This window comes from Leucoraja erinacea, chromosome 29 (assembly GCF_028641065.1).
Source record: "Leucoraja erinacea ecotype New England chromosome 29, Leri_hhj_1, whole genome shotgun sequence".
Classification (NCBI taxonomy): Eukaryota; Metazoa; Chordata; class Chondrichthyes; order Rajiformes; family Rajidae; genus Leucoraja; species Leucoraja erinaceus.
In genome coordinates, this window is record NC_073405.1 from 9391666 (window position 1) to 9406343 (window position 14678).

At 42.9% G+C, this 14678-nt stretch overlaps 1 protein-coding gene across 2 annotated transcripts in view; it reads left to right on the forward strand.

Moving 5' to 3' along the window:
- Window positions 1–14678, forward strand: part of si:zfos-943e10.1 (GRAM domain-containing protein 2B) — a 58981-nt gene that overhangs the window by 13180 nt on the left and 31123 nt on the right. The window contains exon 1 of one of the 2 annotated variants that reach the window (XM_055658549.1): window positions 2633–2658. The exons of the other annotated variant lie outside the window; for it this stretch is intronic. Coding sequence (XP_055514524.1) covers window positions 2648–2658 — 11 coding nt within the window. The 5' untranslated portion in view covers window positions 2633–2647. Of the gene's footprint in view, window positions 1–2632; window positions 2659–14678 lie in introns of those variants that run through there. 2 annotated transcript variants of the gene reach the window in all.

Below are 14678 nucleotides of genomic sequence, written 5' to 3' on the forward strand. Positions count from 1 at the left end.
GACCTGGAGTCCAGCGATTTCTGTTGTGTGTGGGTGCAGTGTGTTCTAATCACACACTGACCTGTGTCAAGTGGATAAGAGAATAACAGCAATGGTAAAACATAGATTATTTTAAAAATGATGGAAATTCACAACAGGGTAGTCCCAATTTAAGGGTGGAAGTGGTATTCTTTTAAACTATAAATTTGTGCTGCCGTATAGTTGATGCCGAGAGACGTTTGCTTGCAGATACTGATGTACAATGCATACCTTTAGCAAAAGGAGCAGAAATTTGTCTTGGATGGCAAGGTATTAATTGCCCCCTATAGATCCTATTAGAGGAACAGTCCCACTGATACCATTGTTTGTAAACCAGTTTTGTGCCAATGCCACAAGATAAATTGTTATTTGAGCTGTTCAAGGTGTTTCCTCAAACAAAATAGTTGGCAGCTCATCAACAATTGCTGCTGCTATGCTGCTCCAGTGACTCTGTTTGGCCTGCACGATCTCCCGGTTGCCAAACATTTTAATTTCCCTTCCCATTCCCATACCGAACTTGCTGTCCTGGGCCTCCTCTACTGTCAGAGTGAGGACACACACAAATTGGAAGAACAGCATCTCGTACTGTATTTCACTTGGGCAGCTTACAACCCAGCATTTCAAGTAACCCTTGCTTTACCTCTCTCTCTCTCTCTCCCCATGCCTCTCCACCCTAGTTGTCCTGCTAGTTTCATTGACCATATTCCTTTGTCATCACCTTTTCCACAGCCAACAATGAAACATTGTGGGCTCCACCTTTTATAGGTCACTGACGCTGGCTCTGATTTGTTCTGTACCTTTTCATACCTCTAGTTTTCTTCTTGCGCAGATGGGGTGATTTGAGCCAAACGGCCTGTTTGGTATTTGCTTTGATCTTCCAAAGCATTTCAATCAAATCAAAAACAAATTTTTGGTCTATAAGAGAATTGAAGCCAAGATTGTAGTCGAGGTGGAACAAGCTTTGAAGCCATTTGACCCATTTCTTTCCTTTCACATGTGTCTCCGCTATTGACATGGGCTCATTATCTTGGAGATTAAGTTACGGTGTGAATGTGGAATTTGGGCATTGAGTTGTTCGGTTTGATAGTATACTTTTGTTCCTAGGGCTAACTTCCTGATAGTGATAAGGTGAAGCTTGGCACTTTTGAGTGGCTATTAAACATTTAAAATAGAATTGGGTTTGACAATTTTGGCACAATGAATATTGGGCTTCAATTTAAGGTAGAAATTGGCAAAGTTGAGAGATGAGGATTGGGAAATCAAAATTGCATTTGGCACGGCAGTGAATGACAAATGTTCATTTATAAAAAAGCATAGTAATAGTAATTCAAAAACAGAAATGTTTTAGCCAATGCCAAAGGCTCTATGCCAAACACTAACATTGAGAGGAGGAATATTTTTTCTGACATCTGATAATTTCCTTAATTATGTTGAATGAGTTGAGAAATCCATGCTTCAGGAAATTCTGTCATAATTGGCCAGATGACAACGTGGAAATGATGGCCTGTTTCTTTGCCCTGCCCAAAGGTGACCAGATAAACTTGCATCATGTTAACATCTTTTATTGTCACTTGAAAGTATGAAGTCTAAAATATCATGTGCTAATCTTTATAGCTCAGTGCTGGACCGATTCACACTGCCACGTATCATTTAATGATTGCAACTCCAACGTGATATTGACAGTTGGCTTCTTAAACATTGCACAGGGTAAACCACATGGTCAAAAGTACCTGTCATACTTTAACAGTTCACCAAATACGTTTAGTTTGCCAGCTATGCAATCAAACCAGATGATTGTATCGAAAGAGAAAGTGCTGGAGTAACTCAGCAGGTCAGGCAGCATCTCTTCCAGGCTCGACCCAAAACGTCACCTATCCATGTTCTCCAGACATGCTCCCTGACCCACTGAGTTACTCTAGCATTTTATGTCGGTCTTCAGTTTACCAGCATCCTCAGTTCCTCGTTATTACAGATAATATTATACATGCATACAATCTAGCCAAGCTCAAAGACAATGGGTACAGTGAAGGGAAAGATACAAAGTGCTTTGCAGCATATATATTAATTGCCTAATATTCTGTTTTCTGTGCTTTCAAATGAAAAAGCCTTTTATGTACTCTTACAGTAGAGTATTCTGATGTCTTATTATAGAGCCTTACAGTGGGGAAATGGGGCCCTTTGGCCCACGCCAGCCAACATGACCCATCAACACTAGTCCCACCTGCCTGCGTTTGGCCATATCCCCCTAAACCTGTCCTGTCCATGTGCCCATCTAAAAGTTTTGTTAAGTTTTAAGTTCTATTGGTGACTTAGTGGATCACAAAGGCTTTACCCCACACAGATAAAACGAATTGGCAGCAATTGTGAGAGCTAACATGATTTAATGAGTCTAGAGTATTTGACCTTGGAGTGAGTATATTGGTTGATTGCTTTTGCTGGTCATTGGACTATGATGTTATCCATTGCTGAGATAACGTGAGCAGGTGGTGTGACTTTGAGCTGCTGTGCAGTTTGATACCTGTTCAACAGTTCTGTGACTAACAATCGCGTTATTGCCGCTGGTCTGGTGTACAGTATACTACTAAGAAATCTCAAGAGATCTTAGTTCTCTGCTATTGGAGAAGAATAAATGGCAAAAAGGTAAGATTAGTTTGTGAGACCTTGTTTGTACAGGTTGCTAGGGTTTGATCTCAAATCGGCAGGTCATATTATTTCAAAGCAGCAAAATCCTATCACTGCATTTATGCATTAGAGCAAACCTGGGGGTAAAAAGTGTTCTTTTTTTTTTAAAACAAGCCACCCCCCTCCCCCGCGACTGCAGCAGATACAACAGCTGTCCTCGCTCGACTCCGTCCCAGGACTCCGACAGTCCTTTCAGGCGAGGCTGAGGTTCACTGGCACCTCCTCCAACCTCGTCTATTGTATCCGCCGTTCCAATTATGGACGTGTATATCGGCGAGACCAAGCACAGACTTGGCGAACGTTTCACAGTACACCTCCGCTTGGCCCACCTAGGCCTACGCGATCTCTTAGTTGCATAGTCTTGGAATAGTTAAACTTTTTTTTTAAATGTGAATATGTATATTTGTCTTTCTGCATCTGCTTATCTCCCTTACTACTACAGTTGGTTTCAACAAACATTAGTGTGAATTATCATGCAACATCATTGTATCAATTTCAACCATCTTTCATGGGGGAATTAACTTTATCCTATAGAATATAATATGAGGAGGCTGAAGAGTGACAAATGCATCATAAACCAACGAGCACTCCTTGAAGTATTGTGGCTGTTAATAAATGTGGGGGGGAGAGAAACGCGGCATTTACATGCCTGTCAAAATCTTGCATCTTGAACACGTGATCAGATTTTGGTCACCGCATTCCATTTATTCGATCACGGGATATGGAGATTGCAGACTTTTTTATCTTAAAGACACAAAATGGTTCAGTGGTACTTTATTATTGTCACATATACCGAGGTACAGTGAAATCCTTTCTGGCGATCCTGCCAGCCTTCCCAATGCCATAACCGAGGAGAATGGGCTGTATGGGAGGAGTTGACAAGCCCGTGATGGACTGGGCTGTGTTTGCCACTCTGTGGGTTCAAGCGGTCAAGAACAGAGCATTGCCTTAACTGGCTGCGAGGTGTCTTGTCAGAACACTTTCTATAGCGCATCTGCCGAAATTTGAGAAAATCCCATGGGCGGCCTGGAATTAAGTGTGATAAGGGTTGGTTTAGAGGTTGAAGACTCCAAGCCTTTGAGACGTTGGGGGTTACACTGATGCCGTCTTGGCATTACGTTTGGCTTTAGCATTGTGGGCCCAAGGTTGTGCTGCACTATGAAGCCTAATTCACCAGTTGCACTCCTCTCAGCAATCTCCACATGGAAGCAAAGGCCAGGTTGAGCCCACATTGTTGGAGCTGTGCCGTTCACAAGCTGAACAAAAAGCAAGCCTGTTTATGGTGGAGTTAGTTGAAGAAGGAATGAGGGTCACAACTCTGATCCAGCAGGAATGCCATGATATCTTCATGGCGCCCCTAAACCAGCAGGGAATACATTTGAACTGATACTTTTGTAAGTAGGAGGAAAACTCAACAAGTGTAACGCTGTGTGGGGTGGCACGGTGGTAGAATTGCTGCCTTACAGCGCCAGAGACTCGGGTGCGATCCGGACTGTGGGTGCTGTCTGTACGGAGTTTGCATGTTCTTCCCATGACCTGTCTTGGTTATCTCCTGTTTCTGCCCACACTCCCAAGACGTACAGGTATGTAGGTTAATTGGCTTCGGTAAAAATTGTAAATTGTCCCTAGTATGTAGGATAGTGTTAGTGTGCAGGGATCGCTGGCCGGCATGGACCTGGTGGGCCTGTTTTCGTGCAGTATCTCTAAAATAAGCTGAACCAAGCTAAGGTCATATTTTGTGATGCAGCTGTCCTTTACTGCTCCACTGGGCCATTAATCTAAAGACACAAAGGTTGGCATTTCTACTGCTTTTGAGTATATTATCTCCATAAAAAAAACACACCAAGGTGGACTTTGTCTAATGTTATGTGACATTCTTGCAGTATTCTAAAATTGAGGATCAGCTACTTTTTGAACCTCCAATCTGTGAATGACCACCGGCAGATACTGTGGTGAACGAGTTTAGTGAGGGTATTTGACCAGACACACTTGAACATTGGGGTCTGGCTTCCTCCCACATCCTGAAGACGTGCAGATTTGTGGGTAAATTAGCTCTTTGTAAAATTGCCCCTGATGGACAGGGAGCGGATAAGAAAGTAGGGTAACCTAGAACTAGTGCAAACCGGTGAGCGATGGTTGGCACAGACTCGATGGGCTGAATGGCCTGTTTCAATGCTCTATCTTTCAATCATGTCTGTCAACTCTCCAGTTGTGAAGCTGCAATCTACAACTGTCCTAATTGGAATTTGTCCCACGTTTGCCCTTTGAACCCATGTTGTTTACAGTTCAGTCAGCCATTGCTTTAAAATTAGATGCTTGAAAGTCTGAATCAAGCTGGAATCGAAGTTCACACTCGGTTTATCAGTGAGCTTCCTGATTCACCTGCTTTTGGTGCCTCTGTGCTTTGATTGGTGCTGTGTCCTGTGGAATAGGGATTTTAAAACTACTAATTATAGATTTATTTTAAAACATTTTGCATTGCAATTTAGACACAAGGAACTGCAGATGCTGCAATCTAGTTTTAGTTTTGGAGTTCCAGCCCCTCCGAGCCAGCACCAACCAGTGATCACCCGTGCACTAGTTCTATCCTGCACACTAGGGACGTGTTCACAGGGAAGAGTACAAACTCCATACATGTGGGACCAGTAATCGGGATTGAACCCGGGTCCATCGTGTTGTAAGGCAGCAGGTGTACTGCTACGCTGTCCAATTTGGGTTTGGTGAAAATTTCTTGACTTTAATAATTGGAATCGAGCATTTTCCTTTGATAGCATGCTGTATTGATTATGGCATATGATTCAATTCAATTTAATGATTCAATTTAATTGTCATTGTCAGTGTACAGTACAGAGACAACGAAATGCATTTTTAGCATCTCCCTTGAAAGGGAGACACAGGGCGTCGCGGTGTGCCCGCGCCTGCCGCCGTAATTACGTTCCATTACACACAGGCAAAGGTGGGTGAAGTGTCTTGCCCAAGGACACAACGACAGTATGCACTCCAAGCGGGATTTGAACCGGCTACCTTCCGGTCGCCAGCCGAACTCTTAGCCCATTGTGCTATCTGTCGCCCTATCTCACGAGCATTCCATTGTGATCTGATCTGACTATTTCTATCTTTAATCCACTTGCCCAGCCTTATCTGTGGACTTAATGGACCCCCGATTGGGCCTGATCTGTTGGCTGAGGAACGTGGTGGGTCAGGCAGCATCTGAGATGGGAAATAGACTGTTGACGTTACAGTTTTGCCTCTTCATCTAGGTTGAAGGGAAAGTAGGCAGAATAAAGAGATGGGAGAGGCAGGAGCTGGCAACCGTGGGTGACAAAAGGGTTGATTAGCACATAATAGTGAGGTTGGGAAGGGCAGAGATGGTGATGGAGGCTGCAGCAGATAAGCAGAAAAGATAAGGCTATAGATTCTGGAATCTGATAAGAAAGGAAAGGTGAAGTATTGAACCAAGTAAGGAGGGATGGTGACGGATGCCAGTGAAAGAGGGAAGGGGAGTGGGATCCAATAAGGGTAATGTGTGGCGGAGGAGCAGGTGTTGGAATTGTGGGCATAGAAAGAAACTGGGTGAAATGAGGTGGGGAATACTTTAGGAAGGTGGATGTGAGGATCAGGATAGAAAGGGACAGAGGGGGTGCGATGATCTGAAATTGGAGTATTCGATGTTCATGCTATTGGGTTGTGGACTACCCAGGTGGAATATGAGGTGATATTCCTCCACATTGTGTTTGGCCTTATCCAGGTGCTGGAAGAAACCAAGGACAGACAGGTCAGAGTGTGAATGGGATGGGGTAATAAAATGGATAGCAACTGGGAGATCCAGATAGTAGTAATGGACAATGTACAGGTGCTCGGCAAAATGGTCGACTGGATGTGCCATTGGTCCCATTGATGTAGAGGTGGCTTTACCAAGAGCAATAGACACCGGATTGACATCGCTGGTAGTGATGTAACAAAAATGTATGGACAGGACTTATTAACATAGTTGATAAACTGGTTTGTTTCACTCAACCAAAGTACATAAACGCACATGACTGAGTCTGCAATACAAAACGATGAACAATTCGTATTCCTTAATGGTGCTTTTAGTTTAGAGATACAGTGTGGAAACAGGTCCTTCGGGCCACTGAGACCACACTGACCATGGATCAGTCCAGCTTGATGTTATCCCACTTTGATATCCTACACACGAGGGGCAGTTTACAGAAGCCAATTAATGTACAAACCTGCACGTCTTTGGAACGAGGATGGTAGCTGGAGCACCTGGAAAAAACCCACGCGGTCACGGGGAGAACGTGTGAGCTCCACACAGACAGCACGCATGGTCAGGATCGAACCCTGGTCTCTGGCGCTGTGGGGCTGCAGCTCTTACTGCCATGCATTGACTTAAATCTCTGACTGATCTCTGCTGCACTACATCCTTTACTCGTGTTTAATTGCTTCTTTGCTCTGCGGAATCCCACAATATTGCTTGACATGTTTTTATTTGGAATGGTACATTCCCTGAAGCATAATTTGCAGATTCTACTCTTTGCTATGTGGCTGCTGTGATCTACAAACCAGGTTATTGTATCCTTGTGGAGAATTCATTTTGTTTAATAAAGAGAGTATGTTTCTTGACTGAGAATGAGCTAGTTAAGGCTTTGTAATTTTAAACAAAATGACGTGGGGCTTTACTGGAATTCTTGGAGGATTAATTTGACCTGGTCTCTATTTAAAGGCTTGAAAGGTCAGGTTCTAAAATTATAATCCTTATGGGCCTGTTCCACTTACGCAATTTTTTACGGTGACTGCCGGCACCCGTCACAGTCACAGCACGTTGCCTACATTTTTCAACGTGTTGAAAATCCAGCGGCACCCAGAAAAAGGTACAATTGTTTGGGCGACTACTCACGACCATACTCGGGGTGACGCCTGTATTATCGCGAGTAGCCGTCCAAAACGCCGTACTTTTTTCTGGTCGCCGCTGGATTTTTAACATGTTGAAAAATTTCGCCGACCTGCTGTGACTATGACGGGTGCCGGCAGACGCCAAAATAAAACGCGTAAGTGGGACAGGCCCTTCAACCACCCGACAAATGAAGAAAGGCCCCTCCGTTTGATTACTCTTGCACATGAAGCAAACTGCAGCTCCAGCCTGACACAGAATCGGAGTGAAGATGGTTCATTTAATCTTATTTATAAACTGAATCTTATTTATAAACTAATTCATTAATCTGAAATTACATCGGCCATAGAGTTCATTCAGGACCGACTTGCATATTTGATCAGGGTTGGGCAACTGTGGGAAGAGTGAGCATCTTTGGTATTTTGCACCGCTTGAATGTCGTTTAACCTGATTTGTGTTCAGGTACAAAGGAATTCCCCCCCCCTATAATCGCAAGTGTGGCCCTTGCAACATTGGGTGCACTGATTCTGGATGGAACTGCCCTGCACATGCTACCAATGTGACTAAATGTACTGGTTACATGTGTATTTGCTGGGCATGAATTGCCATTCAAGCACCAAGGAGGTAAATCATTCATTGCACTCGATGATCGTCAAATGTTTTTGTGACTGTTTGACCATAGGAGAGCAACGCAGGCAGGCAATGGAATGATTTGGCTACTGGTCTTTTATTGGAACTTGGATAGAAGCATCACAAGTTAGGCAGACTTAGATTCTTGATTAGTAAAAGAGTCGGGGGGTTATGAGGAGAAGGCAGGAGAATGGAGGTGAGAGGGATAGATGGATCAGCCACGATTGAATGGCGGTGTACACTTGATGGGCCGAATGGCCTAATTCTGCTCCTATCGCATGAACCTGCGAGCCTTTCCAGTAGTTCTCTGGTTGCCTTTGAGAGATGTTATTCAATCTGCTTACATCACACTTCCTGTGCGTTTTGGATCACGACGCGTTTGTTATTTTAGGCAATAGTACCAAATGCGTGAACTGATGGCCTCCAACAGCAGACCCTTTGATGGGAAACAATTCATGATCTTAAATAAACCTGATGAAATCTGTTTAATCTTGTGAGAACATGAACTGCAGATGCTGGAATCACAGTAAAACACAGTGTGGGAGGAACTCAGCGGGTCAGAGAACATTTTGGTTTGTGACCCATCTTCAGCCTTTGAGAAACATTTTTCAAATTCTCCTTCCCCTAAATTAAGTCTTGCAATCTTTTCATATGTACAGAACCAGGAGATGTGGCACCAAAATATTTAAAAGGCTGCAGGGCATATTATGAAAGGTTTTTTTAAATAAACATATTAGATTTATTAAAACCAGAAGGTGTATACTGAAGGTTTTATTCCATCATTCAAAATCCCCTCATCTGTATCCATCTATTAATTTGCTGGCGTTGTCCCACCCCATGTTATTTTCCAGCTTTCTCCTTCCTACTCCATTCTGTCCTGACATTAAAAACCTTGCCTATCCATGGCGTCCCCAGATTCTGCCTGACCCTGACCAGTGGCACTAACGTCTGTGGTGATGAAGTACTTTGAGAGGTCGGCTATGGTGCATATCAACTCCTACCTCGTCAAGAACCTCGACCAACTACAGTTTGCATACCGCCACAACAGGTCAACGGTAGATGCAATTTCACTGGCTCCCCACTCGGCACTAGACCACTTGGACAATAAAAACACCTACGTCAGGCTGGTGTTTATAGACTACAGCTCTGCGTTTAATACCATCATCAATTCCAAGCTGGTTACTAAGCTCACGGAACTAGGCCTCTGCGCATCCCTCTGCAATTGGATCCTCGACTTCCTCATCCCCAGACCACAGTCTGTTTGAATTGGAGGAACCACTTCATCCTCGGTAACAATTAGTACGGGAGCACCTCAAAGCTGTGTGCTCAGCCCCCTGCTGTACTCACTCTATATCCATTACTGCATAGCCGGTCATAGTGCGATCTCCATCATAAAGTTCGCCGATGACCCCACTGTGGTTGGACGAATCACAGATGGGGACGAGTCGGAGTATAGAAGTGAGATCGACCGACTGACCAAATGGTGCCAGCACAACAACCTGGCTCATCAACATCAGTAAGACCAAGGAACTGATTGTGGACTTTAGTAGGGGAAGGATGAGGACCCACAATCCTGTTTATATCAATGGTGGAGAGGGTCAATAACTTCAAATTCCTAGGCGTGCATATATCAGAAGATTTTTCCTGGACCCAGCACACCGATGCAATTGTAAAGATGGCACATCAGCGACTCCACTTCCTGAGAAGGTTACGGAGATTCGGCATGTCGAAAAGATTTCTCCTAAACTTCTACAGGTGCACGGTAGAGAGCATTCTAACTGGTTGCATCGTGGCCTGGTTTGGCAACTTGAACGTCCAGGAGCGAAAAAGACTACAAAAAGTTGTGACCACTGCCCAGTCCATCATCAGCTTTGACCTCCCCACTGTCGTAGGGATCTATCGTAGACTCGCTGTCTCAAAAAGGCAGCCAAAATAATCAAGGACCCACACCATCCTGGCCACACACTTATCTCACCACTGCCATCAGGGAGAAGGTACAGGAGCCTGAAGACTGTAACGTCCAGGTTCAGGAACAGCTTCTTCCCCGCTGCCATCAGTTTATTAAACACAATGAATAAGCTATGAGCTCTGAACTGCAAAAGATTATATTATAATTTGTTATTTGCACTATATTTGTTATTTATTGAACTTGTTCTTTTTTCCCCATTATATACAATGTTTACATATTCACATATTCTGTTGTGCTGCAGCAAGTAAGACTTTCATTGTCCTGTCTGGGACATATGACAATAAAACACTTGACTCTGCTTCAGCACCTTGCATTTTACTGTAATCTTAAATGCTCCAAATGCTTGGTTTGAGCTGCGTCATACTCTTGCATCCAAAAGGTACTTGAATGTAGTCCATCTCTTTTGTATCTCCCCTTCCAAGTGTAGCGCTCTGAACTATGCAAAGCTCTTAACTAAGACAAAAACAGTCTTTTATAATTGTAATCATCACTTCAGTTAATAAACATATTACTTTTCCAACTACTTTTCAATATGTACTGCAGCCTTTTGAATACTTGGGCGTAGAACTTCCTGGCCCTGTACGGATGATACGATTGCAAGATTCATCTTTGTAATTGACAATCGGAAAAGTGATCTGTGTATTCCGGATTTGGTCAGTGGCTGCTGGATTGGACAAACTGAAGCTGTCAGGCTGGAAATGAGTGGTAATAGGTCAGAATTTCTATGAAATGGATTTTGCCAGCCTACTGTGAAATAGAGATAGACACAGGTTGCTGGAGTAGATCAGCGAGTCAGGCCACATCTCCGGAGAAAACGGACGGGTAAAGTTTCGGGTTGGACTCTTCTTCAGACTGGAGAAGGGTTCTGACCTGAAATGTCACCCATTCATTTTCTCCAGAGATGCTGTCTGACCTGCTGAGGTACTCCAGCACTTTGTGTCTATCTTTGGTATAAACCAGCCTCTGCAGTTCTTCGTTTCTACTGTGAAACAGGATTACTTTAAACACCTTTAAGTGCACTGACACATGTTGGTATTGAAACATAATCAGTTCACCACGGTATCTGCCCTCTGTGAAAAGCAGCTTCTGTCCCTTATCATTACCTCAATGCATCCATCCAATCAAATTTGGTGTTTCTGCTATAACTGCTAACATTGAGAGTGATTCTTATTTACTTCCACATTCTGATACTAAAGAAAATGTCACCACGCCTAACTTTCTTGCAATGAACCATATCTTTTTAACTTTTAATCTGGACTGCCAATTTCAAGAAAATCCTGTTTTACACTTTAACATTAAACACTTCAATCGTATCATTTGGATATTCTCATGAAACCAGTTTCTAATATCTTGTAGGAAATCTTACATTTCATGTTTAGTAGCAACTTGATGAATCTGGATTATTTTTATAGCCTTCCTATTGTGTTAAGTGCAATTACTCTAGTTTAGTCATATTACTGATTTAGATGTCACTGGTGTTCATATGGTTATTAGTTAGCAAGTTTATGGATGACGCCAAAATTTGGTTGGCGTAATGGTTAATGAAAAAAGTTATTTAAGATCACAATCTTGATGAAGTGGGCCAGGGAACGGCAGATGCAAGTAAACATTGACAAATGTGGGCTAGTTAAACCAGGGCTGCATTGTAAATAGTAGAACCCGAGAAAGTGTTGTAGAACGGCGAGACCAGTAGATTTGGGGTATATAGGTCCATGAAATGGTGGTGAAGAGGGTGTTTGACAGGTTGGTCTTCATAGATTGAGCCTTTTCAGCATGTTATGTTGGTGCGTTATGTTGCAACTGCCCAAGTTGTTGGGGAGACTGCAATTGGAGTATTGTGCACAGGATTAGTTGTCCACCTAGAGGATGAATATTGTTAAGCTGGAAAGGGTGCTGGAAAGATTGGTGAGAATGACACTGGGAATGGAGGACTTGAGTTACAAGAAGAGGCTGGGATGTGTTTTCCCTGGTGCATGAGGTTGAGGGGTCACCTTTACAGAGGTTTATAAAATCGTGAGGGGGGGAAGATGTCAGATTATCACGAAACAATTACAAAGTTTAAAAGATGTTTTGGATGGGTACATGGATAGTAAAGATATGGGCCAAATGCAGGCTGATGGGACCAGTTTGTTTAGACATCTTGGTCAGCGTGGACAAGTGAACCTCTGTGCTGTACAGTTCTCTGGTTCTGAGCAATTTAGTTGATTGTTACCAGTTTGTATTTTCTATGCCTTGTGATTTTTATTTTAAACTAGAATTGCTTTACATTTTTCTTTACCATTGACCAGAAGTGCTGTCCCTAATATTCAAGGAACCTTTCCTCTTCCACACGCATCAGGCTGAAAATGGGTGCTGTCATGAAACGTCACCTATCAATGTTCTCCAGAGATGCTGCCTGACCTGTTACACTTTGTCTTCTTTTTCCCCTCTTATAATAACCATATAACAATTACAGCAAGGAAACAGGCCATCTTGACCCTTCTAGTCCGTGCCGAACACATAATCTCCCCTAGTCCCATATACCTGCGCTCAGACCATAACCCTCCATTCCCTTCCCATCCATATAACTATCCTCTTATTTTCAATATCTATTGCAATGCTTTTTAATATTGGGCCACATTCAAAGGGATGTTTAAAATTGAAGGACTGACTGGATATGGAAAAAGCTATATCCATTCATAAGTAGACTCAATATTGTACAAGGACATCCAACTTCTGTAAGAAGGGAGGGGGGGGAGGGGTAGTAGTGGTAGTGATTTCATTCCACCTGTACGCCTCTACTTGAAGCATTGTCATGAAACCTGGAGCAAGAGTTTGGAAGAGTTGCTGCAATGTTTGCACCTTTGACTACCTTGGCATCAAGAGCAGCCTGGAGTAAACTGAATGGGAATAACTTTGTCATCCTAAACCTTGGGAAAGTGGTGCGGGTATGGATCTGTAGCCACATCGGGGCAATGCATTGGGAATAACTTGGTTCAGAGTCTCAAATTAGCAAGGTAACAACTCGCCTCTTTCCTGATTTCTCAGCCATTAAGGTAATTTAGAAACGTGGAGCTAGATTCTCCTCGAAGTATGAAGTTGTAGGCATTGTGTTGTCTACCTGTAAAATCTAATCCTGATGATATCTGGTTTGGAAGAACCGAGTCTGAATGTGTGTGGACGGAGGGATATGGATCATATGCAGGCAGATGAGATTAGTTTATCTTGGCATCATGTTTGGAACCGACAGAGTAGACCAAAGGTGTAGGAAGGAACTGCAGACGCTGGTTTACACCGAAGATAGACACCGAGATGCTGGAGTAACTCAGTTGGACAGGCAGCATCTCTGGAGAGAAGGAATGGGCGACGTTTTGATTTGAGACCCTTCATCAGTACACCAAAGGACCTGTTTCCATGCTGTTGGATTTTATATTCTGTGAATGGCTGACAAATGTGCCAATTTCTATCCATTGTGAAGTTATACTCTGCTTACATTTTATCTAAACATCAAATAACATTTTCAGTTTTGTTCCTAGAAGTGGGAATTAATATAGCGAAGTTACCCAAACATGAGCAGATGCCTCTTTCCTCTTTGAATGCAACTTATTGTCAGGAAGTGCTCTGATCAGTTAACCTTTTAGCTAAGTTTGTTCCTGTTCTGAAGAAAGGTCCCAAGTGGAAAAATTGTCCGGCCATTCCTTCTGCAGACGCTGCCTGACCTGTTAGGTTTCTCTAGCACTTAAGAAAATGGAAGCAATTTTTTTTTTTGTGTTTCCAGGAAAATGAAAAAAAGATTTACTGCAATAAACTCCTAAATTCATGTGATTTGGAAACAAATTTACTAGGCTTGTGAAATAGTATATCATTAGATAGCAATGCATTTCATCATATATCATTAGTCACCATTGATGAAGGCTTGATTTGGCCTCTGCTATGACACTGCTGGGTTGGGTACAGTTGTATCAGTTAAGGCTCAATTCCCAGCACTTCACAATGTACAGGAGATAAACTATCCCAATAATACCATGGACAGACTTGGCTTTGGTGTTACACAAAAAAGCTGGAGAAACTCAGCAGCATCTATGGAGCGAAGGAAATATGCAATGTTTCGGGCCGAAACCCTTCTTCAGACAGGCTTTGGTGTTACCTGATCAGACTACCTTGTTCTTGATATTTAATCTTCAAAGAGAAAGGGTGTGTGTTTATGACTCGGCAACTTCACTTTCTTCATCCCCACATTTTGGAAATGAAACTGAAAATGCCATTTAATAGTTGAGTGCTTTTAAACTATGCAGCACACACTGTGATTATACTAGGACCGGATCTAGAGTTATGCTTTATTGCAAATCATTGAGAACACACCTGTCTTCTAGAATGTTGCTTGCGTCAGATTGTTGGTTATGCTGTTTTGCCAGTAATTCAAAACTTGTACTAATTAACCAAACTTTAGTTTAGAGATACAGTGCAGAAGCAGGCCTTTCGGCCCGCCGAGTTCGTGCCGACCAG